A 27,500-nucleotide genomic window follows, 5' to 3' on the forward strand; every position below is an offset into this window, starting at 1 on the left:
AGCAGCTGACATAATTGTCGTTTGAGCTCCTACAAATTTAAACTCTCTTGTATAAAAAAAAAAATTTTTGGTCATATAAAATTAAAGTAATGAGTTTTATCTAACTAATACCAGAATCGATAAAAGCTTTAACTGGATATCCGTTAACCCTGCAATTTATGTAAAGCATAACAACAGTTCCAAAAGTTTCAGGATTATATTCCATTGCTGCTTCCATATTAGCTTCAATATTCTTTTGTCTAATTTCTTCTGCAATCATTCTTTGGGTTTCAGTGTCAAAAGGATCTGCTTTCATCATTCTCAGTCTCTGAGCTTGTCTTTCTTGCCTTGCAGCAACTTGTTCTCGAAGAACTTTCATAAATAGTTCTTGAGAAATTTAAAATATTTCGATTAATAGTTAATGATTTGGAAATGATTTAAAAATGAAATGTAAAATATAATTTGTGTTTACCTAAGTTACCGCTTAATAAAGCATCGGCAAGTCTTGCATTATTTTGTTTGAGTAAAGCAACTTGTTCTGGATTTGCGAGAAACATATTTCTAATAAGGGCTGGATCATCATTTATATTTACTGAAAAACCTCTACTGCTAGATGCACCAGGCACTTGAATTGTACTGAAGTCCAATGGTGGTAAACCTTAAAAAAAAAAAAAAACATCATTACAATAAAAGTATATTAAAAAATTTTCTTTTATGAGTGTAAAAAAAGAGTTAAAAAAAAAAAAATTAATCACTGAAGGGTTGTTATTTATAAAAAAAAATATGTACAAATAGGTATATTTAAAAAAATTTTTAGTAAAATTTGAGGTTTATTATTGCTTTATTTACTTTTGATATTTCTCAAATTTTGCAATAATTTTTTGCTTCATCATCATGAATAATGCAAAAACTTGATTAGCAAAGTTCAATTTGACCCCAACAGCTAAAACTAAAAAAACAATTAGACTAGTTTATAATAATAACAATAAAAAAAAAATTAATTTTTTTTTCATTATATGTTTTATTCGAATTATAGAAACTGAGGAAAAATAATTAACAATTATCGAAATACCCTTATTATTATTATTATTATTATTATTATGGAAGTGTGTGTGTGTGTGTTTTGAAAATAATCAAAAAAATAAATCTTACTGATTTGTGAACCACTTCCTAACATTTGTTGTAAAATAACGACATCACCATCTTTAATTCCATGTTTTTTTAATGATTTTTTTTCATCTCTTAAAGGTCGGCCGTTGAAACAAATGACAATGTCATTGGCAGGAATACCCGTTTCAATTTCACAAAATGCTTTGAAATTTTCAAGCTCCAAATCTTCACTAACATCAAGTACGAATATACTGTCTGAAAGAGTTGTTACCGTGACTTTCATTTTTTTTTCAACCGGCTCACTGTAATTATTAATAAAAACATATAAAAAATTTACACATAAAATTTAGAAAAGAAAAAAAAAAAAAAAAATTTTTTTTTTTTTTGTTTTAATTAAAAACTGCAATGTGTGTGTAATTTGTTATTAGATTCTCATTCTTAATGACAACAACCGGTGGCACCAACTTATAACGCTTACATGTGTTTTCCTTTGCTACAAAACTTTGTTGTATGTTTTTTTTTTTTCATAAATAGTTATTTTTTCCACAATGATTACTAATAACATTAATAAATTACATGATTGGTTTTTTTTTTTTTTTTTTAGTCAATTAATCACAGGATTTTTCAATTATTTTTTCGAAATTTAATTTTATTCTCAGAGCTCTATTACAAACACATTGTTAATGGACACGATGACAAACTTCTCCAACTTTTATTTATTTATTTTTTTATTTCATTTTATTTGTTAATTTAATAGATTGAAATATTTCATTTAGTTAAATTTGATTTTAAATCGTTGTGTAAATAATTATTTTAGTTGTAAATGAGTAGTTTTTTTAATATCCTTAAGAATTTGATGTGTAATATTCAAAATAACTATATTTTTAACAAGATCTTCTTCTTCTACACTATAAAGGATAGCAATTTATTATTAAAAGACATTAAAAATTGCTAATAAATTTCAAAATAGTTATTATCATCAATATCTTTTCATTTAGAGACAATTCGAGTAATTTGTTAAATGTTATGTTATAACTATTAAAATCTAATCGTTGCAGTAAATATGATTGAAGGATATTTTTTAGGATAAAAATAATTAAAAAATTTATTAATTTCATTTATTATATAATAATAATATGTACATGGTTAGTCTATATGTGAAAAATATTACATTCGATTAGAAAAATAATTCATTTATTAAATTAAATGGTATTTGAAATCACAGCTATTTATCAAAGTGATTTAATGAAACTTATTTAATCTATTTCCATAGGTTCATAATAATTATCTGTGTTTGAATTATCATTTGTTTGACTAGAATCATCAGTTTTTAAAGATTTTTTTATATTTTGTAATCTTTTCATATAAATATGTCTGTTTGTTGAATTTATTGGTGCAACAGATTGTCCATATGAAATTAATTGATTGTATAAATCAGAATCATTTAAAACTTCATCTCTTTTAACATTATTCTTCTCCTTTATTAAATTATTTAATTTTTTTAAATACACGTCTCTTGTTGTATCCGTAACCGGACCACATTTGCAATTTAATTCTAATAATTTATCACGAATTTCTTCATTAGTTAAATGCAACATTTTTTTTTTTTTTTTTTTTTTTTCCTCTTAAATTTTATGTTATAAACACTGTCAAAGGAATGAATTTGTCGTAATAGAGGATTTATTTAACGTAAAATTTTCCACATGTTACAACACGACCGTGTGGCCTAATGGATAAGGCGTCGGACTTCGGATCCGAAGATTGCAGGTTCGAGTCCTGTCACGGTCGACCTAATTTTTTTTTCCTTTCTCTTTAATTTTTTTTTTTAAAGGTCATTAACCTCCTTAATTAATATTTAATAAACGATACTAACGTCGTAATAATAATAATAATAATAAAATTTTCTTATCGTTATCAAATAACACAAAAGGAAAGGTATTTAAATAAATAAATAAATAAATAAATAAAAATTAGTGGCATTAAACTATTATATTATATTACAGTTTAAACCTTATCGATAAAATAATAATAATAATAAAATACATTATTATTTATTAATTAATTACAATACAGTAAAATAAAAATTTTTTTTTATTCGAAATTGATAATATGACAAATACGCGGACGGATTTAAGCTTTAAAATTGTTTATAAATGCATACATGCTAATTATTTTGGCACTCAATACAACTTTATTTTATCATTTATTTATTTATTTAATAATAATAATAATAATTATTCGATCGGGAACGCGAAATTAAATAAAAATAATAATAATAATTAATGTTATTTAAATAAAAATCCATTCGTTAGCACATGCAAAATCATTAAATACATAATTTTCGATAATAATAATATATACAATATATAATAAATTCAAGTTATTTAACTAAATAAAAAAAAAAATAAGTTAATAAACCAAAAAAAACTTAATAATTTTAATAAAAAATAATAATAATAAAAATAAACAAAAACTATATAAAACAATAAACAATTTAATTAAAATAATTTTTACGTTATTTATTTATTTATATATATATGTATACATTTTATTAAAAAAAAAGTTATAACGGTAAAATATTTTCACGAATACGAATTACTTTTTTCTACATAATAATAATAATAATGATAATAAATCCTTTTTTTTTTAAGTACATTTGGGCGGTTGATAAATATTCGATATTAAATTTAAAAAATAATAATAATAATAATAATAATAATAAATAAAATTTGCTCGATTTTTTAATTATTAATTCAAAATTAAAGCTTTAATTTCTTTATTTCTTTTTAAACAGAAAAAAAATTTTCTCTTTTGTTTATAATTCAAAAAATAATTAAAAATAAATTGAAAATAAATTTAAATTAAATTTAAATGACGTTCGTTCATCGATCGGATAATTTAATTTTTTCTCTTCAAAAACTAATAATAATAATAACTAACTATTTATTTATTTATTTTTTTTTTTCGGCGTGAATTCTCTTGTGCGAATAATTTTTTTTTTTTATGTATTTCTTACATCTCTTTTCCATCTTATTATTATTATTATTATTATTTACCAACAAGCAAAAAAAAAAAAAAAAATTGTGATTACTTTTCATTTACGTACAATCTTTTTTCCCTCTTCCTCTTTCTTTCTTACTTTTATTTATTAATAATTAATTTTTGTAATAAAAATAATAACAATCTTGATAATGATAATAATACCTATTATTATTATTAATATTATTATCGTGAAATTCTGGCACTAATCTATTGACGTTACGTTACAATACAAATTTTTTTTTTTTTTTTTTTTTGTTTTAAAGCAAATAAAAATAAAAAAAAACTTTACGATAAGTACAACAAACAACAAACAACAAATACTAATATTATTATTATTATTGTTATTGACTCACTTTTACGGTATACCATACAAAAAAAAAAATTACTAATACAATTTTCTTTTCTATGATAATAATAATGATAATTATTATTATTATTTTTCTCGTATCACGTACGTTTGTTGTAAATATTTTACAAAAATTTTCTTTTTACATCAGTCTGCCCCTTTTTTTTCTTTTGATTACAAAAAAAAACTAATTGAAAAAATAATTTCTTCTGCTTCTCCTTTTGCTTCGTGTTCGTTTGGCTAATTTTAAAATCTAAAATTCATTTAAAAAAAAAAAAAAAAAAAAAATGGCGTTTTTTTTTTGTTAAGGCTGCTCGGTTGGTTCGTGGTGATGATTATTATTATTTATGCTACTGATATTGCAACCATTTTCTCCTCTTCTCTCCATTTATCAACTCGTATAAATTTAAATAAAAAATACTTTCCGGCATTTAAAAAACGATTTACATTAATAAATCAAATTTAAAGAGAGAAAAAAAATTGTTTTCCCTGCCCCCGTCCCACCCCACCCCCTCCCGCCTCCCTACCCCTCCGCGATATTTTTTCCCCTTCACATTACGGTTTCGAATAAATCATTCATTTTTCCTTCGGATTCATCATCAACATCATCATCATCATCATTATTATTATCGTATATCGAAAGTCTTTTATTTCCACCATTTTCATTACTCTTCTTCATATCATCTTCCGTTGTTTGTCCATCTTTCATTTCCGTATTTTTAAATTCGAGTTCGCACGTCGAACTCGAGGCTTCCAACGACGAACTTTCATCATCCGGATTCGTCGATCCAACATCTTTTTCATTTTCATCTTTCGTGTATCGACCCACGTTGTAAGCGACCACGCTGGCGTGATCCAATTTTCCAGGCACTAAAACTAATTTTTCGTACGTGTTTTTCCGTCTGATTCGTTGTTCCGTTTTCGACAATTCCACGACCGCCCCGTTTTCTTCCGTGTAATACAACTCGACGTCTTCTAATATTTTTCTCTTTGCCGAAGTTAGTCTAAAAAAGAAAATCCGACATGTTTTTTTTTTTTTTTTTAAATTCCCCAAAGTGCGATTCCATAAAAAAAAAGAGGGCAACATTTTATACCTGATTGCAAAATCCAACAATCTGGAGCACAAATCACTGGCCAACGTGCAAACGGGTCCATCCCCGGAAACATTGTTCCTTAAAAGATCCTCCAAACGTAGAAGCGTGAGTTCGTGTCTTTGAACGGCTTGAACCACGGGAAGATTACGGGTCATTATGTCGGGTTTCGTTGATGGCAAAACCTAAGAGAAATAATTTGAGTGATTGACGAAGATTCACACACGGTTGTCACACTGGACGTTGTGGGGGGTAAAACTCACAGCAAATTTTCCAACGACGGGATCGAAATTGTCTGAAATGCCATCGCTCGTGATGAAAACGATATCTCCAGATTCAACTTCGGTCATGGAACACGTGAGGTTCCCTAATTCCGGATTGGTACCATCGACGGGTCCGAGAGCTCCGAGTGCATCCCTCATATCTCTCATGCAATAAATGTCGTGAGATCCTGAATTTTCGAATAAATATTATTCTCTACCTAATGCCTTAACCTAAAAATATTTCGAAAAGGAACGTACCCTTCGTTATTTCTCGAACTCCGTACTTGACGCTGTAAACGTACGCCCAACTGTCACCGACGTTACAAACGCACGTGATGTATTTTCCGTTCGATGCGAGTGGTAACACGACTGCTACCGTCAGTGTTGTCAACATTCCCTCCGTTTGTAAAATAAGAGAGTGTGCCATGTGAAAAGATCGAAGTAACGCAACAAAAACCTCCTGCGAAAAAAAAAAGATGGCGTGAGGACCGTGCAGAGGCAGAAAAAAAAAACCTGAAAAACCTGAAAAAAAAAAAAAAAACTCACGGTTGTGTTCGTGACTTTGGTATTTGAATACGGATTGAATAAGGTTTTATTCAAATATTCGACACATCCGTAAATGGCGGACCTGGCAGCGAGGCAAGATTTTTCTCCCCAATTCACGCCGTCGGCCAATGCTAATATACCCGAATTTTCCCTTGCCACCTAATTTAACATTATCAATCATCATCATCATTATTATTATTAATCATAATTATTTACGACATATTTGCTTTCTGGAAATTTCTACTAACGATGGCAAAACAATCAGCGATTGGATTTCCAGCATTTTGATCGGTGATTGGATTTTTCTCGTACAAAGTCGTTGCAATTCCATAAGCTCGATTGTGCGGACGATTCCAGTCAATAATTCCAGCGACATCTTCCCATTTTACAAAAGGTTTTATTTTATTATCGTTTGCTAAAACAACAAAAAAACATTTCTTTTGTGAAATTTTTTTTGAAGAGGGAAAAAAAATTTCATATTTTAAAAAAGAGAAGAAAAATGAAACTTTTTCTTACCCCATCTACTAAAGTTTTTTTTTTTTAAAAAAAAAAAAATTAATTTAAAACAATCAAAAACGGTAATAAAAATAAATAAATAAATGGCAACACATGAAAATCATGCTTTCAAAAAAAAATAAAATAAAAAATAAAATAAAATTTTGATCAAAATACTTTATAAAGTGACTACATTTAAAAAAAAAATTCCAATCGATTAATCAATTCAAATTTAATATATGCAAATGAGACGTGAGCAATCAATTAAATATTACAACAACAATAACAATAAATCTAAACAGCAAAAAAGATTTTAACAATAGATGAGAAACATGCTTATCATATAAAAAAAATTGAATCACTAAATATTTCTCGTGAGAATGATCGAATGCCAATCTTCTTTTGCGTTTTCCATGCAGGCTTGTGATAATATTATATCCCATAATCGGCCATGCAAACAAACAAATTAAAAAACAATCTCAGAACATAATTCAACATAATTTTCTTTAGCTTCAACTTACCAGAATCCATTTGAAGATGTGAATTTTTAAAAGGATTCGGAGCACTTTTTGATTTTTTTAACGAATAATTATTATTTGTGTTTGTGCTTTTCGATAAAACAAAACTTTCCGAATTGGTAAATGTTAACTTTTTCCCTTCCGCATTTTCTCTAAATAATTCAATTTCAGAATTATGATTATCTTCATTGTGAGATGGAATTGACCGATTATTCAATTCTAATTTGTTGTTTTCAATCTGACAACCGTTGTTAATTATATTCTGGATTGTAGGAATAAATATTTCATCGTTTTCATTTGTGTTTGCATTTTCCACGGGATTGGTTTTCGTATCTTCATTCATATTTAAATCAGACTCATATTTTTCATTGTCATTTAACCCGAATCTTATTAATGTTTTGTCTATTGCATTTAACAATTCTTCTTTTGCTAAATTTTTTTCTACATCCAATTTACTGAGATTCTCATGCGATGAATATGCTTCAAAATCATTTTTAATTTCAATCACTAAATCCTGATATTTTTTATATTTTTTCCTATTTTTAATTTTTTTATTCTTGTTTTCAATTAAGGCATTTTCATTATTTTCTTTATTAGATAGGTCACATTTTTTTGCCAATGATTCATTTGTGGATAAATCTGATACAGAGGTGCAAACAGATCTTTTGCCAAAAGCAAACAACTGCCCACCAGCTCTAATGTTTATTTCAGAGTTATCAATTGGATATGTTAATGATAACGATTGGGGAACATTAAACCACCTACCAGATACAGAACTGAATACACAATTGGTGGAAGCAACTAAAAAGAATTAAAATCAATGGCTTCCATCTTATAAAATAAGTAGAAATTTTTATTAAAATGTACAACAACAATGCTTATATTTAAAATAACTCTCAATTTGTCCTTATGAAGTTAAAATTAGCATAATTATGGAATTTTTAGTTTACAAGGCTTATTGTATTATTGAATTTTATATCTAATAGACTTAATTAAGAATAAGAAAACATTTTATCATCTTCGATTTATAAGTGAATCTATTATTTTTAAATTAAAGTGAATTAATTTACAAACCTGGACATTTAACTTTTTTTTCTGGGGATGAAGGAATTACTTCTGTGATGTCAATGTAATCTACATCAGGATCACTGGTGCTTAAATGTTTTTTACTCGGATTAATTGTAGTTAATCCTCCTTCTGGACCAGTCATTGATGCAAATATAGATTGCTGACTGGTTGCTACATAACCGACAGCCAAAGGAGGAAGCTCATGAGGAGTTCTTCCGTATAGTATGGTAGGCTCATGTCTTTTACCATCAGTTCTAAAATATTATAGGAAAATTAAAATAAAAAAACACTAAATAAATTCAATTTTAAAGCGTTTTATAACGACTCGAAATATCGACCTAATTAAGTGATAAAAGCCTTCAAGAATGAGATTTAAATGTCACGTACTATTTGCAGCAGTTTTTAAAAATATTTTTAGTTAATGTTTTTTTAAGGGCTTACCCACTAAGATATCTGTGAATAAATGATCCTGAACTCCCCCCTGAATCTGTTTGATCACAATCCGTATGCCCAATAACTGATAGCTGTTTAAAGAAACTTGAAACTTTTTTACGCATTGAAGGCATCATTAAATTAAAAATAAATAATTTTTATTTAAAAACCCCAAATGTTTTTAAAACATTATGTAGTAATTAAAAACATTTTTTATTAAAAATGTTGTGTAAAAATTTTAAAGCTGTCAACCCATCCTGGTTTAGTAAAGCTTTAGCCATATTTGTTTTCCATTTGATCGATTTGTTGTAATTTTGCTCTTCTTCGGGGTACATATCAGAGTTTATTTCTGAACGTAGTTTACAACGTAATAAAAATGATGAAAGGAGTCAAGTTTATTTTATTATTATAATTTCTTAAATCTACTAGTAGTTCTGACGTATTATATCAATGTAAAAGTTGATTTTAGGTTCTTAACACTTGTTTTTTTGCGAGTGATGTTAGAAATCAAGCCAAAACTTTTTTTGCTGTTATATTTAATTGTTAAGTAATTGAATTTAATATGTCTTGACAACAATTATTCTCAATTAAAATGGAGAAGTTCACAGTGGATTTGGATAAAGTTCTCGATGAATTTGAATTTAATGAAGGTTAGTTGGTTCGTGAATGACTCATGCGTATCATTTGACAAATTTTATAGTTAAGCAGCTGTCATTCTAATATTATATATTAATATTACTTAATTTAAACAAATTCTCTTAATACACATATATTATTTTTTGTACAGGTCATGTTTATCAAAAATTTTTTAACATCCTCCTTAGGTATTAAAAGTAAAAAATTTTCTCAATTCGTCAAAAATGATATTTTATTTTCATTATATTTGATGGCTTTTGTTTTTAATTAGATATGTAAAGCAATTATCACAAAAACATATTGTTATGCAAGTATTATGACATAATTGTAGATTAAAATTCATTTGTAATTTTAATTAGATTATAAAGTTAGGTAGCAGAGAATAATTTTTTTTTATCCTTTAAATTAATCAAGGTAAAATTATATTTCATAATTTGTAAATTTCAAATTTATAACACATTGTTTCAGAATTAAGTTTAAATCGAATTTCCTGTTAAATTATTTATTTCATTTTGGTTTGGTCACTTTTTACTTTAGTAATGCCAACTGTTATTCAGATTTGTAAGGATTTATAATATGATGGATTTTGTTTCAGAACAAGCAGTACGACATGCATTGCAACATTTTAAAAGAGAAGACCTTCCAGCGACGAAATACCAAAAGCCACATTTTAAACCAATCAAAATTGCCGATGCAGATTTTGGTCTCTGTCTTGAAACAACAATGTCATATCCTACCTATAATAATTTAGTGGAAACTAATAATGAATCTGAAAACTGTGAAGTCAAAGAATCAATTAATCCTGTTCTTGTTGATTTTAATAACACAACTATTGTAAATAATTGTAACAGTGACAAAATTGATTATTGTGTGTGTAATAATTCTGTACAAGAAGAAAATGAAGTATTAAATTTAGAATTACCTAAAACTGAAGTTAGCGATTCACAAGATGTTAAAGCAGAAAGCCCAGTTAAGATTCACAATAATTCAAATAACAGTTTCGATAATGTTTTACACAACAATGTTGAAAAAACAAATATTGTAAATAAAATTCAGAAAATTGAAGAAAACGATAAAATATTGGAAAAAGAAGAAAATGTTAATTTAAGCAATGTATCAGTTTTGAAAAGTGAATCAAAAGATCTTATTAATAGTAAAATAGAAATACAAGAAGAAAGTGATAAAACATCTTTCGATAATCAAGAATTGGAAAGTAGTGAATCTGATGTGACGGAAAATGAATCAAGTAATTTAAGTACTACTTCGAGTAGTCAATCAGAAAAAGATGAAGTTGTATCAGAAGTACAGTGTCCAACTGAAATTAGTCAAAGTAAATCGAATGATGTCAAAACTGAAAATGTCGAAGAATGTGAGAACATAAACGATAATGAAACAAAAATTGAAGAAAAAAAAGAATCTCAACCAAGATCTGAATCGACTAAAAATTTCATAGTTGAACAAGAACAATCAATTAATAAAAAAACAACAACTGAATCTGAGTTACCAGATACACAAAATGGTTCTTTGAAAAGGTAAAAAAAAAAATTTAAATTTAATATGAAAAAAAAAAGAAATATAATAATGATATCATTTAATTTTTTAATTAATTGTAACGGTTAAAGATCTTAAAAGTTATCTGAGTTTACTCATGAACGTCAAGATAAACATTGATTCATTATAGTTATTATTGATAAATTGTAGGATTTTTTTAAAAATATAAAATCTGTATTTATTTAAATAAATATATTAATTCATTATTTTTTTTTTTTAGAAGAGAAGAAATACCAGAAAGTGATGATGTCTGCGAGGAAGTTGTAATGGAAAAAAAAGAAATAAAACCCATTCAATTCGAAAGTCAACTTGATATATCGGATGAAGAACTTGAAAAATACTTAGAAGAATTAGAAGAGGAAGAAGAGAAAGAAAAAGAAAATGAAAAAAATTTAGAGAAAGAAATAAAATCATCCATAAATCAAGATTCTCCTATAACAAAGGTTACAGTCTCTGAAAGTTCAGCATCACCACCCGTTGTACAATCTTCTACCAGCAACAACTCAGAAACTGCAGAGTTAGTAAAAAAAAAATATATAAATGTAAGTAAAAAAATTTTAAATAACTTATAAATTATATTATTATATTTTTTAATTAGATCTACGGATGAAAATCTCGATGAAAATAGATTAATGGATGACGAATCAAGAAATGAATTGGAAGAAAACGCGAGCAATACTGAAGAATTGGAAAATCTATTAGGTAAGTATAAAAAAAAAAAAAAATAGTAAAGTGATCAGGTTAATTAGGAAAATGACTACTAAAAGTATTTTTTTTTTTTTTACAGAAGCGTCAGTTCCGTCACAATCTTCAGAATTGCCCTTAACAATCGGAGAACACGAATTGGGTAAAGTGTCTCCATACTGGATACCTGATAATTTTACCTCTAACTGTATGGAATGTAATTGTAAGTTTACAATGATTAAAAGAAGACATCACTGTCGTGCGTGCGGTAGAATTTTATGCTCTAAATGTTGCGGAATGAGAGCCTCCTTGGAGTACCTTCAAAACCAAGAGCAAAGAGTTTGCGAAACTTGTTTTCAAACTTTAGCTAAAAGTAAATTAAAGTTTTAAGTACGGTTTAAATAAGTTTTCGGTACGGTTTTTAATAATTTATTTATTTATTTATTTATTTTTTTTCAGTTCTCATGGACGAATTGCAAAACGATGAAGATTCCGAGTCTTCTCCTAGAAAAAGGCCAAATCCCAACAATCCAATGGAATATTGCAGCACTGTGCCACCACCTCTTCAAATCAATAGCTCTGGTAGTCAACCTCCTCCATCGGTAATGGTTCCGGTTGGAGTTTTAAAAAGAGAAGGTGAGTATGATGAAACAATTTTTTTTTTTTTTTTTTATTTTCGCCTGTTTATTTCGTAATTGATTTGAAATTAAAACGTTTTGCATTGTGTTTGCTTCAAACATTTTTTTAGGAAGCTCAAGAATTAAAGAACCCCCAAAGCAGGTCATGTTTAGCGATGGAATAAGGCCGGGAGGGGATTTAACCGAATTGGATGGATCTGAAGAACATAGAAATGCTTTTAGAAAACCTGGTAGAGTTGGAAAGAGAGGTAGCATACCACCAGGTACAAAAAAAAATTTTTCTTTTTTTTTTTTTTTCGTAAACTTTCTTAAAGTTCTTTATTTAAATTACATCGGAATTCATGACCTCTTTTTAGTTATGTTGCCTCCAATCGATCCGATAAGTCAAAGTTTCATAGTTGATAAAAGTTTACCTCCTGTTTACGTGAATAACAAGGGTGAAACGTCATACGAAGAAAATTGGTCTTTGTCTAAAATAATGGAAAATTTAAAAGATCCCAATTTACCTCCTCTTCAATTCGCTATCAATAGAAATTTAATTGCTCGAGTAAAAATTGTTGAACGTAAGTTGATGTGAATCGACATTGTTAATTATTAATAATTTTAACGTTAAACGTTAACCGGCCATTTTGAAAATTGTGAAATTTTTATCATTTGTGTTAAATAATAAGAAGGCGTTCTAATGACTTATTTCCGTTTTTACATTACAGTGGATTGTTGCATGAAAGAAACTTGTTGGGTTATATGCTCAAAGGGCATGGGATGCGTTGGACAAGATGAAATTATATTTATTTTAACGTTAACGGAACCCGATGACGACCAAATACCTAAAGAAATATTTTTGCAGCTTCACTACATATACCAAGAGGCTGCGAAAGGTAATTGCAAATGCTAAATGATTGGAAGCCCATTAATAAAACTTTAAATTGTTGATTTTTGGTTTTTTTTTTTTTAGGGAACACAGTCAACGAATTAGGTTACTGGTGTGTCAACGAATCAAATTTTTTAGATTCGAAACAACATGGTGGATTTTTATTCATTCGACCCAGTTTTCAATGTTTAAATCGCATCGATTTGCCGCCGCCACCATTTCTAGTCGGAATTCTCATTCACAAGTCTGAAATTCCCTGGGCCAGAGTTTTTCCACTTCGACTAATGTTGAGACTGGGTGCCGAATTCAGGTACTACCCGTGCCCGTTAGTGTCCGTGAGATTTAGGGAACCCGTTTATTACGAAGTCGGACATACCATAATCAAATTATTAGCCGTGAGTTACTCATTATTCAAGAGGTACAAATAATTGCGGTTGGTAAACAATAAGTTAAATACAATTAATTGTCGATTTAGGATTTTCAAAATTTGAAATACACCATACCGAGCGTTAGAGGTTTGAGAATACATATGGAAGCAAATCAAACATCCATTCTAATTCCGAAAAATAGGTACGATCAAGTCGTGAGAGCTTTGAAAAATTCCAACGATCCCGTTCTGGCATTGGCCGGATGTTTTAGTTGCGAAGCGGATGCGCATTTGGTTTGCATGCAATCGAAAGGAACGGAAATCACCTACAGCACGCAAGCGATAAACATCAACGAAAAACCCAGGAAAGGTACGTTCGAAAATGTTTTTCAATGTTTATTTGAAAAAAAACCGTTTGTAAAACGTTATTTTTATTTCGTCCAGTTACGGGTGCTAGTTTCGTCGTTTTAAACGGAGCGTTAAAAACAACGAGCGGAGTGGCTGCCAAAACGAGCATAATCGAAGATGGTTTAATGGTTCAAGTCCCGAGGGATACGATGACGTCGTTGAGAAACAAATTGAGAAACATGGAGGATTGGAGCGTTAAATGTGGGCCCATAGAAGGAAGAAATGCGGAAGAAGTTGTTAAAATAATTTGGTGCGAAGATGATAAAAATTTTAACGTCGGGTTGGTTTTATTATAATCAAAAGTTTTTTTTTTTTTTTAACTACAAAAACGTACCTGTTTGTTTACAATGATTGATTTATTTTCAGAGTAAAAAGCGTCATAGATAATATGGCTCTTGACGGTGTGCCTTCAATAAGAGTTCACAGTGGAAAAGATTTTATGGGATCTACGAAATTGATAAGATGGACGCAGGTTTTCATAATTAAGGTAGAAGACAAAAAATTTGTAAACGACAAAAGAGAAAAAAGGAAATTAATTAACGATTGTCGATTTGTGCGTTTCAGTGCGAAGATGGAGCAACGTCGGCAAAATTAGGGGATCCGTTGGAAGTGAATAATTTATCGGAAAGCATCGCTAGAGCCACGTGCATAGCTTTAATTAAACTTCTAGATTTGTTGGCCGCATCCGGTTTGACGATATTAGCCGTGAGAGCGACGATGGATCAAGAAAACGTGAGAGAATAATAATTGACGGGGAAGAAATGGTTTTAAATTTATTTATTTACTCTGTTTTTACTCTTTAAAGGTCGGATACGAAGCGGGAAGCAACGGGGAAAAACTCGCACCCATTTACATGAACAGTTTAGACAACGAGCTTATACCCGTACTTCACAAAGCGGGTTCAATAAACGATTCGGCTGCTGTTTTAGAATTAGTTTTTCACATAATGGACCAGTGAATTATGTTCATCTACTCTTTTTCTATCCACATATATATATATTAGTATATCGTCGCCAGTCGAATTATTACACATAACGAATCACACGTTCAAAGATTAATAAGATTCAAACAATTTTTTCGTTTGTAGATTAACGTTAATTAATGGCGCGAGTATTTAAAATTTAAAATTTAAAAAAAAAAAAGCAGACGATTCATTGTTATTTATTTATTTCCTTTCTTTCTTTGTCGGTCGTCGTTTGTTTTATTTTGTTGTTATTTAATTGTTTTTTGTTTGTTTTTATATCCGGCTCGAAAAGTTTACATAAAGAGAGAGAGAGAGAGAGTTATTGTTTTTTTTTTTTTATTTTATTTTTTTAATAATAATTTTTTGTGTCCTTACCTAATTGTTGTGGCCTAAAGCACGGGGGGAAGGGGAAGGGGGGGAGAGAAAAATACGCACAAATTTTTTTTTTCCTTTTTTTTTTTATTCGTTACATCGTTTTTGTTTCGTAGAAATTTTTTTTTTTTTTTCATAATAATCTATCATCTGTTAGTCGTTTCGCAGTTTTTTTTTACTTAAAATCATATTCATCTTCGCGTAATTATTATTATTATTATTATTATTATTATTATTATTATTATTATTATTATTATTATTATTATTGTAAAAAAAGTTTTTTTATATAAACGAATATTGTAAATGAATTTCCTCGTAACGAAATGTCGAAGTGATTTTTTTTATATATTATTAATATTATTTAAAAAAAAAAAAAAACAAAAAAAAAAAAACCTAATATTTGTATATAATATAAATATATTTATAGATATATCAATAACTCTTATTATTAAAATTATTATTATTATTATTATTATTATTTTTCGTTCGTAACGTTTTTAAAATCGTTTAATTTTTCACAAGATGATAAAAAAAAGGAAGAAAAAGAAAAAAATAGGACTGAATATATATATTAATAGATGTTATTTGTAATTATATGAGAAATATATGTAAATGTATTAACGAACAATTATTATTATTATTATTATTATTATATGAAATATATTTTATTAAAAAAAAAAAAATGTTAACGAATTTACAAAAAATAATTATTCATTCTATTTCCGATAAGTGTATCTTTTCTTTTCTTTAGCACTTTTATATTAAAATAAACGATAGATCGATATATCGATCGATCGATGGATCGATAAATCTAATTATTTTTCTTATCGGATGCCACGTTCGAAATTTGATTGATTGTAATCTCAAAGATGAAAATTGTTTATCTCTTGGATAAGAATCCTTTTCGTTTGAATTTAAAAAGAAAAAAAAGGGAAATAAATTAAAGGTAAGGAATAAATTTAAATTTATCGATAATATCGAACGATTCGATTCGCGGTGGTTGGAAAAAAAACCGTTGAAATTTTTTACTTTAAAAAAATAGTTAATAGGGTGGGTTTTAATTGTTTTTTTTTTTTTTTAAGGGGAAAAATGGATGCCATAGCAGTAAATTCATGGTGGTTTATTTATTTCGGAACGTTTATCGGTACCTTATTAGCATTGATGTATTATTACGTGACGTCAAATAACGATTTTTGGGATAAATTAAACGTGCCTTACATAAAACCTGAATTCGTTTATGGAAACATGAAAGAAATAGCAAAATGTGTTAAAAGTCAAAACGAAGCAGTTTGGGAATTTTATCAGTATTTTAAAAAACTCGGACATAAATACGGTGGAATATTTCAATTGAGAGATCCGGTCATGATTATTTGTCATCCTCAACTCGTTAAAGATGTTTTAGTTAAAAATTTTCCACATTTTCACGATCGACACATTGCTCACGATGAACATTTCGATCCTTTGAGTGCTCATTTAATTGCATTAGAAGGTTCTAAATGGAAATATATTCGATCGAAATTAAATCCCGCTTTCAGCACGAGTAAATTAAAAGGAATGTTTCAATCGATGACAAATATTTGCAACGAATTAATTAAAAATTTAAACGGGGCAGCAGAAGAAGGTAAAATGTTAGACGCGAGAGATTTTCTCGGAAGGTATACGGTTGATATAATTGGCAACGTTGCATTTGGAATCGATGTTAACGCCATGAAAGAAGATTCCGAATTTTTACACATGGGACAAAAATTTTTCGAACCGACACAATTTGAAAGAGTCGGACAAATAATTGCCAATACAAATTATTGGATGTATAAAATATTCAAATTGAGAATGGTTTCGAAAAAAGTAACGGATTTTTTCATTAACGTCGTTAATAATACTATGACGTATCGAAGGGAAAACAACGTTGAAAGAAATGATTTTTTACATTTTTTAATGAAAATAAACGAAACGAAAGGTACGGATTTGAAAGATATGGACGAAATGAAAGGTGTTAAAAATTACAATATGGCCGTGAGTGAAAATTCAATCGGTAAGAAAAAATCAATTAACATTAATCAATAATTAAAACCAGTAGAAAAAACTTTTCTTTTTCTAAATCAATTCGCGAATTTTATAATGTAAATTATACGTTGTTTATTTCGAATGTCGCGTTTCTTTAAAATTTGTCAACGACTGCGACTACTACGCGAGTCAATCGAGCATCTTTTTTATTTTTATTTTAACCGTCGAAATATTTAAAAAATTATTATTTCAGAATTAACGGAAGGCGTGATTGCCGCTCAAGCTTTTGTTTTTTTCGTTGCCGGCTACGAAACATCATCTTCGGCCATGAGTGCTTGTTTATTCGAATTGGCACATCATCCAGAAATTCAAGAAAAACTCTACGAAGAAGTCACGCAAGTACTTAAAACAAATGATGACGTCACATACGATTCTGTACAACAATTGACATATACCGAACAAGTTTTGGAAGGTAACCCACTCCCGCCCCCCCCAATCACAAAACATCAACATTTATTATTATTATTATTATTATTATTATTTGTTTCAGAAACGTTAAGACTTTATCCTCCTGTAGGAATATTACTACGTAAATGTACTCAACCCTACGAAATACCCGAAACGTCGATAATCCTTCCGAAAGGCTGTCAATTGTTTATTCCCGTTTATGCATTTCATCACGATCCCGAATATTTTCCCGATCCGGAAGAATTTAATCCAGAAAGATTTTCATCGGAAAATCGTAAAAATATACCACCCTATGCTTACATGCCTTTCGGACACGGACCAAGAGTTTGTATCGGTTGGTATTACAAAAAGTAAAATTAAAGAAAACCGTTGATTCGTTTTACATTTACATTTTTTTTTTTTTTTTAGGTTTTAGGTTGGCAATGATGGAAATGAAATTAACATTAGCATTGATAATAAAAAATTTTAAAATATTAAAATGTGAAAAAACAAAACCTTTTAAAATGTGTCCGAGTTCGTTTTTTTTAGTACCAAAAGATGGATTTTGGATAAAAGTAATTAAAAGAAACGAAAATTTGTTAATTTGATGTAAATAAATCTATTTTAAACGGATATATTTCAAAACAATACAATTTTTCTCTTATCGTATCACGTCCGCCATTTTTGTTTTGTTTTTTAATTATTCAAAAATAACGAATTTTTCATTACAAAAAAGTAAAATACGGTAAAGTTGTTTAAAAAAAAAAAACGGATTAAATTTAATAAGAGAGAAATATACAGTGAATAAAATATTTTATTTAGGAGAAAAAAAGGATCAATCGTTCAAAATCCATATATTTCCGGTTTGAGCATAACACGTTCTTAAAGCTTCCTGACCCAGAAAAATTTCCCGACACGGTTCTACGGCCATATTGAAAATTTTATTTAGAAATGATATAAGAAAAGGAATGGCGTTAATACATTTTTTATCATCCATGAGATCGATTGATTTTGTAAATAAATCATCAGCTTGTAATTTTTTTTTTTTAACGTTCTCCATATCGATTTCTTTCGAACATTGCCAACATTTGAAATTATTATTTTTCTTTTTCGTATTATTTTGTAAATTAAATACGTTTTGACATCCTAAACTCGTACATCTGAAATTATATAATCATCATTATCAATACTTTTTATCCTTTAATGTCGATAATATGTAATTTTTTTTTACCTTATTTTAAAATCTTCTGCATTTATATCTTGTATCAATGGCCAATTTTCAATGCATGCCTGACAACGACAACGAAACCAATATCGCGATGTTAATTCTCTCGTTCTTTCCAGAAGAGTTTTTTTACCATAATGTGGTCCATAATTGTCGGATAGTATATCGTTTGTCGCCAATGGACGAACAGCTTTTATGATTATGTTTTTCCCACTGAAATATCTTTTTTTAAAACTGATTTTAATTGCGAATGTGGAACAAAGGTCGTTGGGATTATGTTAAAATTAAATATGGCGTACCTGGTGACAGATGGAGAACATTCGTGGTTAAATAAAGCAACAGTTGGATAAACACCGATGGCAATAAAAACCGTTTTCGAATCTTCCGTTTTATAAAGTTCCTCCACTCTCGTTTCGTATATTTCGTGAGCGTTAAATTGCAACAATTCCAAATGATGAAGAATAATCGATGCCGTTAATATTTCATCTTCGTTAAAATCATCTGATCCTCCTTTAAATAAACTACGGTTATTTATTTACTCTAACTTTCCACAAAAGGTAGCGCAAATATTATTAACCTGTTGTTTTATTTTCCGGGGATTCAAAATAATTTGTTAATTTTAAACATTTGACAAGAAATATCGCCATGACGGTTCTCGTGAAAAAATCTTTACTCGTTCTCAATTTACAATTCGTCGTCAAATTATAAACGTTTAAATAATTTTTTTCTCTTTTTGTTAAATCACAAGAATCTTCTGGACATTTTCCCATTTGTTTTAATTTCGAATGAAGTTGTTTGAAAAATATCAAACCCTCTTGTGTCACCATTCGAAGCGATAGATAAGATATCAAACTCATTCCAGAACCCATGAAAAACCCCAAAAGTTGACATTCGTATCTGTGATAAGTATTTGATGCCGAATCGCGACATTGTACTGAACAAAATGCAACACCTGAACATGTTTTACAGGGTATGGGTGCAAACAACCTGGAAAAATTCACAAAATGTTAATTTAAGTTGTTTTTTTTGTTTTGAAAATGATAATCCAGGTTGATAATTAAGAACCTTGTGAAACAATGATGACAGTGAGATGAATTCATTTTTGGTAAAAGTACCGATGTTTGTGGTTCTTCGACGACAATCGTATCACCAATTTCTATTTTATTAGCAGCAGCAGCAAATCTACCACAATCTGTACCTTGTCTTATTTTTAATAGGTTCGAAGCATTTGGATACATTTCGTTTGGTTCACCACTGACTTTGGGTAATGGTTCTGCATGGGAAGATTGTTATTAAAATAAGTTTACACAATAAATTTGAAAAAGTACTACAAACTGTTACAAATACTACAAACTATTGATTACCTCCTTCATAAGGTACATTAAAATTTAAATTTTCCACCTGTTGTTTTTTCATTGTTTCATCATCATTATTTGAAGATGTAAGATTATCAATAATTTTTTCAATTTCTTCTTTATCACTTATCAAAGTTTTTTTCAATGAAAAATTATTATTATTATTATTGCTGTTTTCTCATATAAAAAAACATAAAATTAAATAAAAATGAATTTTTTTTTTTTTTTTGGGGGGGGGAAACAAAATGTTTACCTTTGATTTAAATTTTTCAAATTTAACAATTGTTCATTTAATAATTTATCTGATATTTGCAATGATATTTTAGCTTTATTTAAATCTCCTAAATTATAATAACATTTTCCCATATCTTTATATATTTTATATTTTAACGAGTCTGGAAATTTTTCTTTCAACGCCATATTTAAATCGTTTAAACATTCTTTGTATTTTTCAAGTTTGTATAAAGCATTTGCTCTCCCTTTGTATGCCAACGGTAGTAAATATTCATCTGGGGATTTTTTATTTTCTATAAAATATAATAAATAATTTATAAAAAAAGAATAAAGAAATTAAGAAATGAGGAGTACAATAACTTACCACAACAAGGTGCTCTTATTATGCATTGACTATATAACATGATTGATTTTTTATAATCGCCATTTTTAAATAAAAAATCAGCTTGGATTTTATTCTCTTTAGAATTTTCTAAACATTTTTTACGATATATTTTCGTTATGTTTTTTAAAAAATTATTTAACTTTGGCCAAATCTGTAAAAACCACATCATTTACTAATGAAATAATATTTAAATGCTAAAAAAAAAAAATTTCGTGAAAATTCGTTTTACCTTTTTATCGTTGCAACATATTCGAATTTTATTTTCCTCCGAAGTTTCCATATTAAAAAATTTATTAATCCAAATTTCATCGACGTTTTGTAAAAGCGAAAAAAAGAAATCGCATAAAAAACCTTCTTTCGTCGAATATAATGTTTTCGTTGAACACAAATCTCTATAATTTTCATCCACGAATTCCATTTTTGTTTTAACGTAAAAATGTCGATATTAGAATCCTATGAAAAATAACGACTTTTTTTTCTTTTTTTTTTTTTAAATTTTTTATGTAATTTAATGACGAAAATTTTTACTTTTTAATATAAATTAAGTTATAAAATTTAAATAAAAAAAAAAAAAAAGTAATACGCGATCACATGTAAAATTTATTTAGAGCATAAAAAAATTTAAAAAAAAAAAATTTTTTTTTTTCACGTGAATTATAATTAGATTTGGATACTTGCCAAATTAAATAATCTCGAACGTTCGTTTCATTTTTTAAATCAAGATAAATGTACGTTCAGAAATCGAAAGAAAAGGTTTAGGTAGTAGTGATTGGTGAAATGTAAATTTTTGTTTTCTTACGGTAGGATTAATGTTAAAACCAAAAACAAGCTACTTGTTTATTTTGGCGCCAAAACTTTGTTTTTATTCCCCCGTGAAATTAAAAATTTTTGCTCTTATTTGAGTTTGCTATAAATAACGATTAATAACAGTCGCAGCATTAATTTTACCCTTTAACATAATAATTACGTTTTTTTTTTACGTCGTTTGTTATGTAATTACTAAATAATTATTGAGTTATTAGTACAAGTTTAAAAATTGTGTTATTTGCAAACGGTTTTTTTCATTTTTTCTTAAGTTTTAAAGATTTTTTTATTATGTAATATATTGATTTCGAGATATTTACTTTAGATAATGTAATTTAATTAATAGTAACTCTTTCTTTTTTTTTTTTTAGAAAAATAATAAAGGATTGTACAATTTATTATTGATTAGCAAAATTAAATTTCAATAAAAAACTTAAATAAATAATGTTTCATTAATTATTCAAACAATTTAAAAATTTATTTGCATTAAAATACAATCATTTATTATTATTATTATTATTATTTCATCAATTCATCACATGAAAATAATATTGCTATATGTTCAGTTGACTGAACGCTTAAATTCAAGGTTTTTTTTTTTTTTTTTTTTTTTTTTTTTATTACTATGCAAAAAAATATGTTTTTTAAATAATTTATTTAACATGCAATTAACTTTTTGTGCCTGAACAACATAAGTGTACTTATTATTCATTTATAATGTATTAATTAATATTCAGGTATACAACATCATTTTTCAATAATTACACATCATTGATTATATACTTACATAAAAATTATTATTACCGGTAAGTTTTATTTGTAAATAGTATCTTATTTTAAATCTCAAAAGATTTTTCAAAAAAAAAATTAAAAAAATTTAGTTGAGTATAAAAATTATTCTACAATGCATTATTATGTGTGTGTGAATATTTTAAAAAAATTAGCGCTTAAAATTTATATATATATATATACATATAATGAATTGAAAAATTTGCTGTCGTTTAAATTTGCTATAAATCTATCTAAACAATTCTAGTATGCATTTCAGCATGTAGTTTTAAAGTTTCATTATTAATTGCATTTTTTTTTTTGTTATTAATTCATTTCAATGATGTTTTATAATTATTCGAAAGGTTAATAATTTCAAATTTCAAATTTAGGATTTTTTACCTAAAAAAGTATTAAAAATTTTTTTTATTTATTTCGTTTTAAATTTTCTTGGAAATGTTTTTTTTTTTTTTTAAAAAAAATATCTACATAACTTCACCCACAGATTGAATTTTTTTTATTTGGAATTTTATTTGAGTCATGTTTCAAATATATTTTTCTATGCTCCTTTGATATTTTAATTTATCGCATTCCTTATTTAGTTTAATGGCACGTGTTTGTTTTCATCGTTTTATTTTTATATTAATTTAACTTTTGAAAGTGAGGGTATAAATAAGATAACCTTTAAGTGTTTTTAAAAACGGTTAAATATAATTATAAAATTTATTATTATTATTTTGCTGTAAATAAATATTTTGTTTCAGAATGAACTATATATGATAACAATAATATATTTTGTACCTGAACAACCAATATGGAATTTAATTTTATTTAGTAAACAAACCAAATATAAAAAGAAACAATTATGAAAAAAAAAAAAGATGTGGGAATGTCACCTTCTGAAAGAGTAAATCTTCCGGAAAGAGTCGCTCATTTTTATTATTCACACGGATTGTTTTGCTCATCACATCCCATACTCGTTCTTTTTTTCGCAATATCAGTTATTCTGTTATGTTCGTAAGTATATATTTTACTAATCACTTATAATCAACTCCTGCGTAATTTTTTTAATCATAATAATAATTGTTTTATATTTTCAGGTATCCTCTAATCAATTTACCCTTACCTGGTGACATACCCATTCAAACCATCACAAATTCCTATGATTTTGCCATACCTGAAAATCTAACCGTGTTTTCAGGGAAACCTGCAGTTTACATTCAACAAATTGTTTTAAAAACAGGTGTTTCACCTTGGCCAAGTGAAATGACAGTATGTGATGCATTCAGAGCTCCCTTACATCAAGTATTTTCATTATTAGAAACGATTAGAAATTATCAAACGGAAAATAAGTAAGACTTGTTACAACATAAAAAAATTTTTTTAAATTAGTACAATATTATTACTAATAACTAAAAATTTTTTTTCTATTGCAGCTCTAAATCTGTGTCCGATTTCTGTTTACATGTGGAATCTGTTAAATTAAAATCTTCTGAAGAAAGAAAAAAGTTATTACCAGAGTATAACTGTTTAATTCTTTCACCGGCTAATTTCTGGCAGCAAAATGAGTACAATTTTCAAATGGATACAAATTTAATGGGAACAATATTTAATTATCATGTATGCATGCTTTAAATTTTAATTTCAATTTTCCTTTTAGTTTCATTTTAGTTGAAATTTTGAAATTTTTAAATACTAAGAGAATAACTAATACAAAATGATTTACAGTTTAGTATAAATCAAAAATAGTAATATTTAATAGTTTTTTTTTTGTAGTGAGTATTTTAAATTTGAAAATAGAAAAATAATTTTAATTTAATTTTAGAATTTTCAAAAGGGTAAAATTAGCTTGACTGAAATTCTATTCGGAGTTAACATGAAAGAAAGCGGTCTTAAAAGGTATCCATTGAGATCTCGTCCAAGGATAATTCAATTTGCCATTACATTGATATTAAGCGATTTCGATGAAAGGTGAGTTTATATTTTAGCCCAAAACAAAAAAAAAAGCAATTGTCAATTGTCATGAAATTACTAACATTAATTAAAAATTGAATTTTTAGATATATAAACGGATTGAGAAAAAAATTAGAGCATCAGTATCCTCTCTACTCGAGTACGAGTGAAATTAAAAATGGATCCCAGTATAATAAACAATCAAATGAAACCGTTCACGTTTTTTATCCGGGTGAATTTAATTTTTCCGAACTTTTACCTTTGGCAACCGTTTTCGTATTGTTATTTATTTACATATATTTTTCACTGAGAAAAATAGAACCGGTCAAATCAAAATTAGGAATCGCATTTTGTTCAGTTATATCAATACTATCTTGTCTTTGTATGTCGATGGGTTTATGTTTTTTTTTCGGTTTAACAGTGCCTCTCAACGGAAAAGAAATATTTCCGTATTTAGTTGTTTTTGTCGGTTTGGAAAATGTTCTCGTCATAACCAAGTCGATAACCAACACTCCTGCACACTTGGATGTGAAAATTCGAGTCGCACAGGGATTGAGCCGGGAAGGATGGTCCATAACGAAAATTTTACTCATTCAAGTCACCATATTGACGATAGGATTTGGAACGTTCGTATCCGCTATTCAAGAACTATGCATATTAGGGATAGTCGGTTTGGTTTGCGATTTTTTCATACAATTACTTTTTTTCACAACGATATTATCGATCGATATACACAGAATGGAATCGAATTTCGATAATAAAAATAATTATTACAATTATCATTCACTTCCGGTGCAAAAAGTTCTCACGAGCAATAAATTCGGGACGACACCTTACGATAAACCGTACCTGAGATATTTTAACAACGAAAATAAAAATTTAATTCGTTCGAAATCTCATCATAATTTAAGTTCCGGCGTCATTTCGACGTCGTCTGCTTCGTCGTATCCGACAAACGTTTTGGGTGAGTTTTACTCGTACACTTTTGAACCTTAAAGAAAATCATTCAAAATTTGTATTTGTCATATAATTTTTTTTTTTTTTTTCCAGCTCAATCGGCACCAATTTTAAATAAAATTCCAAAGAGATTAAGATTGTTAAATATTTGGGCGAGCACTAGATTTTTCCAAAGAGCTTTCATGATCGCTTTAGTTATGTGGATGTGTTTCATATTGTACACGGCCAAATTTGTTCAACAAGTTTTACAAATTGATGAAATTGCTAAATTTCATCAAAAACTTCAAGTTCCTGTAAGGTTATTTTAAAAAAAAAAAAAAAACATTTTTGTGTTAATTAAAAAAAAAAAAAAAAAAAAAAAAATGGCTATAATAAAAAATTTATTATTTATTTTCAGAGTAATATTCAAAAACCTGTAGATGGAGAAGGAGGAAATGGCGGAGGGAGTAACGTTCTGAATGATTTGAAAACATTTTCGACTCTCATGACTGACGAAACTTCTTCTTCTTCTTCTGCCGTTAATAATAAAATGAAAGGAGAACAATACGATGTAAAAAATTGAAAATTCAAATTTTTCCCAACGTTTCGTTTCATTTTCAAAAAAAAAAAAATTTTTTTTTTTGTTCTACTTAATAGTCCGATGAATCGGATCTCAATAGATTCAGGCATCGAGATCAGGATTCTCATAGAAGATTATCATTATTTCATTGGCCCGTAATGATGTCGCTGTATAATATTTCTCTCACCGGAAAATACATAACAATATTGCCATCCATTAGAATAAGTCACACGGTGAGTCCTGAGGATGCCATAGCGATGAGAAATCCAAATGATAAAATAGCTAATTTTCAATGGAAATCATTGGCAGCCGCTTTGGATCCATTGGATTTTTCTTCGTCGGGTGAGTTAAAAGGATACCTTTTTGAAAAGGATTCAAAAAAAAAAAAAAAAAAACGATTTTTTAACTCTTTTGTTTTTTTTTTTTTTTTTTTTTTTTGTTTTAGATGTTACGAAATCGTCTTCGCTTTTAACCGAATCAAACGATAGTCCTTTCATTCCTAGGAGTCCCATGGAAATAGCTCTTTCTTGCATATTGGTCGTCGTGAGCGTTTTCGTTTTAGCTTACATGACGATGGTCTTGTACAGGTGTATATGTTCGAGAAATTATGCCGAATGGAGAAGCAGTTGGGCTTCGAATTCTACCCAACACGAAAGCGACACTCAGGTTCGTAAAAAATAAAAAAAATAAAAAAAATAAAACTTTTTGCCTTTTAAATTATTATTATTATTTTTTTAAGGTCGTTCTCGAAGCCGTGCCTACAATATTGGAAGGACACTATCAGGAAATCGAGTGTTTGATAAACGACGGAGTTTTTATTATATCCTCGTGTTTATCTGGTGAAATTCGAGTTTGGAATTCGACAGATTGCGAATTGATAACTCAAATAGATCGTCAAAAGTATTTCTCGTCGAAAAATCCATCGGAGATTTTAACGACGGAATCGGATCATCATTCGGACTACGAATCCGGTTCTCCGCCCTCCGTGGGCGAAATGGACATATCGATGAGTCAATTGAAACACTTCAACAGAGGGATTACGAACGATTATAACGTCGGGGGTAATTGTACGACGGGGTACAACGAAAAAGGGGTTTACAACAGGAAGAAAACAAAGAGTGAAATATCCCTAAAGCCAAATTTAAATTTTTCCAAACTCAAATTAAACGAAGTCGTCGGGAATAATGACAAAAACAACGGTTTCGATTTCGAAACTCCCTTTAAATTACTGATGAAAGAAGAAGGAAAGGATTGCATCGAAGAATTGTTGAACGATGGAACGAGTGAAAAATCGGACAATACGAATTCGGTGACGGGAAATGGTGACAATTGTTGGAACGCGTTATCGAATTCTAATCTTATCGTGGATCTGTGCGCGAACGAAGACAAAGGTACCGGAAGGAGCAACGCGACACCCATTTGGTGCAT

The 27,500-nt window shown here is 28.1% G+C and overlaps 8 protein-coding genes and 1 non-coding gene across 9 annotated transcripts in view; 5 read left to right on the forward strand and 4 right to left on the reverse strand.

Moving 5' to 3' along the window:
* The window catches only part of Phum_PHUM396890 (DNA-damage inducible protein ddi1, putative), a gene marked incomplete at both ends in the record, with an annotated part of 3,157 nt that extends 1,785 nt beyond the window's left edge, over nt 1-1,372 (reverse strand). Inside the window, 3 exons of the mRNA XM_002428626.1 lie at nt 112-366; nt 452-604; nt 1,132-1,372. Coding sequence (XP_002428671.1) covers nt 112-366; nt 452-604; nt 1,132-1,372 — 649 coding nt within the window. The remainder of the gene's footprint in view (nt 1-111; nt 367-451; nt 605-1,131) is intronic.
* A 973-nt stretch (nt 1,373-2,345) lies between these two features.
* On the reverse strand, nt 2,346-2,687 carry Phum_PHUM397000 (uncharacterized protein; the record flags this gene model as incomplete). The annotated part of the gene is made up of 1 exon (XM_002428627.1): nt 2,346-2,687. The coding sequence occupies one exon, from the start codon at nt 2,685-2,687 to the stop codon at nt 2,346-2,348; it is 342 nt and encodes a 113-aa protein (XP_002428672.1).
* Nucleotides 2,688-2,804: 117 nt separating this feature from the next.
* On the forward strand, nt 2,805-2,877 carry Phum_PHUM397010. The gene has a single exon. It is a non-coding gene; the product is annotated as a tRNA-Arg (tRNA).
* Nucleotides 2,878-5,027: 2,150 nt separating this feature from the next.
* Phum_PHUM397020 (uncharacterized protein) lies at nt 5,028-9,024 on the reverse strand (the record flags this gene model as incomplete). The annotated part of the gene is made up of 9 exons (XM_002428628.1): nt 5,028-5,481; nt 5,572-5,753; nt 5,793-6,019; nt 6,090-6,291; nt 6,378-6,536; nt 6,626-6,792; nt 7,394-8,191; nt 8,465-8,712; nt 8,900-9,024. The coding sequence occupies 9 exons, from the start codon at nt 9,022-9,024 to the stop codon at nt 5,028-5,030; spliced, it is 2,562 nt and encodes an 853-aa protein (XP_002428673.1).
* A 458-nt stretch (nt 9,025-9,482) lies between these two features.
* On the forward strand, nt 9,483-11,227 carry Phum_PHUM397030 (uncharacterized protein; the record flags this gene model as incomplete). Its single annotated transcript, XM_002428629.1, has 3 exons — nt 9,483-9,540; nt 10,122-11,045; nt 11,208-11,227. 3 exons carry the CDS (start codon nt 9,483-9,485, stop codon nt 11,225-11,227), a joined length of 1,002 nt encoding a protein of 333 aa, XP_002428674.1.
* A 482-nt stretch (nt 11,228-11,709) lies between these two features.
* Nucleotides 11,710-15,003, forward strand: Phum_PHUM397040 (zinc finger protein FYVE domain-containing protein, putative; the record flags this gene model as incomplete). The annotated part of the gene is made up of 12 exons (XM_002428630.1): nt 11,710-11,779; nt 11,865-12,134; nt 12,221-12,397; nt 12,510-12,662; nt 12,756-12,962; nt 13,110-13,277; nt 13,355-13,665; nt 13,746-14,007; nt 14,082-14,325; nt 14,412-14,532; nt 14,610-14,777; nt 14,851-15,003. 12 exons carry the CDS (start codon nt 11,710-11,712, stop codon nt 15,001-15,003), a joined length of 2,304 nt encoding a protein of 767 aa, XP_002428675.1.
* A 1,467-nt stretch (nt 15,004-16,470) lies between these two features.
* Nucleotides 16,471-18,440, forward strand: Phum_PHUM397050 (cytochrome P-450, putative; the record flags this gene model as incomplete). The annotated part of the gene is made up of 4 exons (XM_002428631.1): nt 16,471-17,413; nt 17,651-17,857; nt 17,936-18,187; nt 18,262-18,440. 4 exons carry the CDS (start codon nt 16,471-16,473, stop codon nt 18,438-18,440), a joined length of 1,581 nt encoding a protein of 526 aa, XP_002428676.1.
* Nucleotides 18,441-18,667: 227 nt separating this feature from the next.
* Nucleotides 18,668-21,449, reverse strand: Phum_PHUM397060 (set and mynd domain-containing protein, putative; the record flags this gene model as incomplete). Its single annotated transcript, XM_002428632.1, has 9 exons — nt 18,668-18,992; nt 19,064-19,279; nt 19,357-19,558; nt 19,635-20,044; nt 20,123-20,330; nt 20,422-20,537; nt 20,666-20,921; nt 21,011-21,182; nt 21,261-21,449. The coding sequence occupies 9 exons, from the start codon at nt 21,447-21,449 to the stop codon at nt 18,668-18,670; spliced, it is 2,094 nt and encodes a 697-aa protein (XP_002428677.1).
* A 2,019-nt stretch (nt 21,450-23,468) lies between these two features.
* Nucleotides 23,469-27,500, forward strand: part of Phum_PHUM397070 (sterol regulatory element binding protein cleavage-activating protein, putative) — a gene marked incomplete at both ends in the record, with an annotated part of 5,430 nt that continues 1,398 nt past the window's right edge. The window contains 10 exons of the mRNA XM_002428633.1: nt 23,469-23,620; nt 23,704-23,955; nt 24,040-24,223; nt 24,429-24,574; nt 24,664-25,520; nt 25,607-25,806; nt 25,911-26,063; nt 26,150-26,414; nt 26,518-26,738; nt 26,812-27,500. The exon at nt 26,812-27,500 is cut by the window's right edge and continues 82 nt beyond it. Of these exons, the coding sequence (XP_002428678.1) occupies nt 23,469-23,620; nt 23,704-23,955; nt 24,040-24,223; nt 24,429-24,574; nt 24,664-25,520; nt 25,607-25,806; nt 25,911-26,063; nt 26,150-26,414; nt 26,518-26,738; nt 26,812-27,500 (3,119 nt within the window). The remainder of the gene's footprint in view (nt 23,621-23,703; nt 23,956-24,039; nt 24,224-24,428; nt 24,575-24,663; nt 25,521-25,606; nt 25,807-25,910; nt 26,064-26,149; nt 26,415-26,517; nt 26,739-26,811) is intronic.

Source organism: Pediculus humanus, genomic scaffold (assembly GCF_000006295.1).
Source record: "Pediculus humanus corporis 1103172107895 genomic scaffold, whole genome shotgun sequence".
NCBI lineage: Eukaryota > Metazoa > Arthropoda > Insecta > Psocodea > Pediculidae > Pediculus > Pediculus humanus.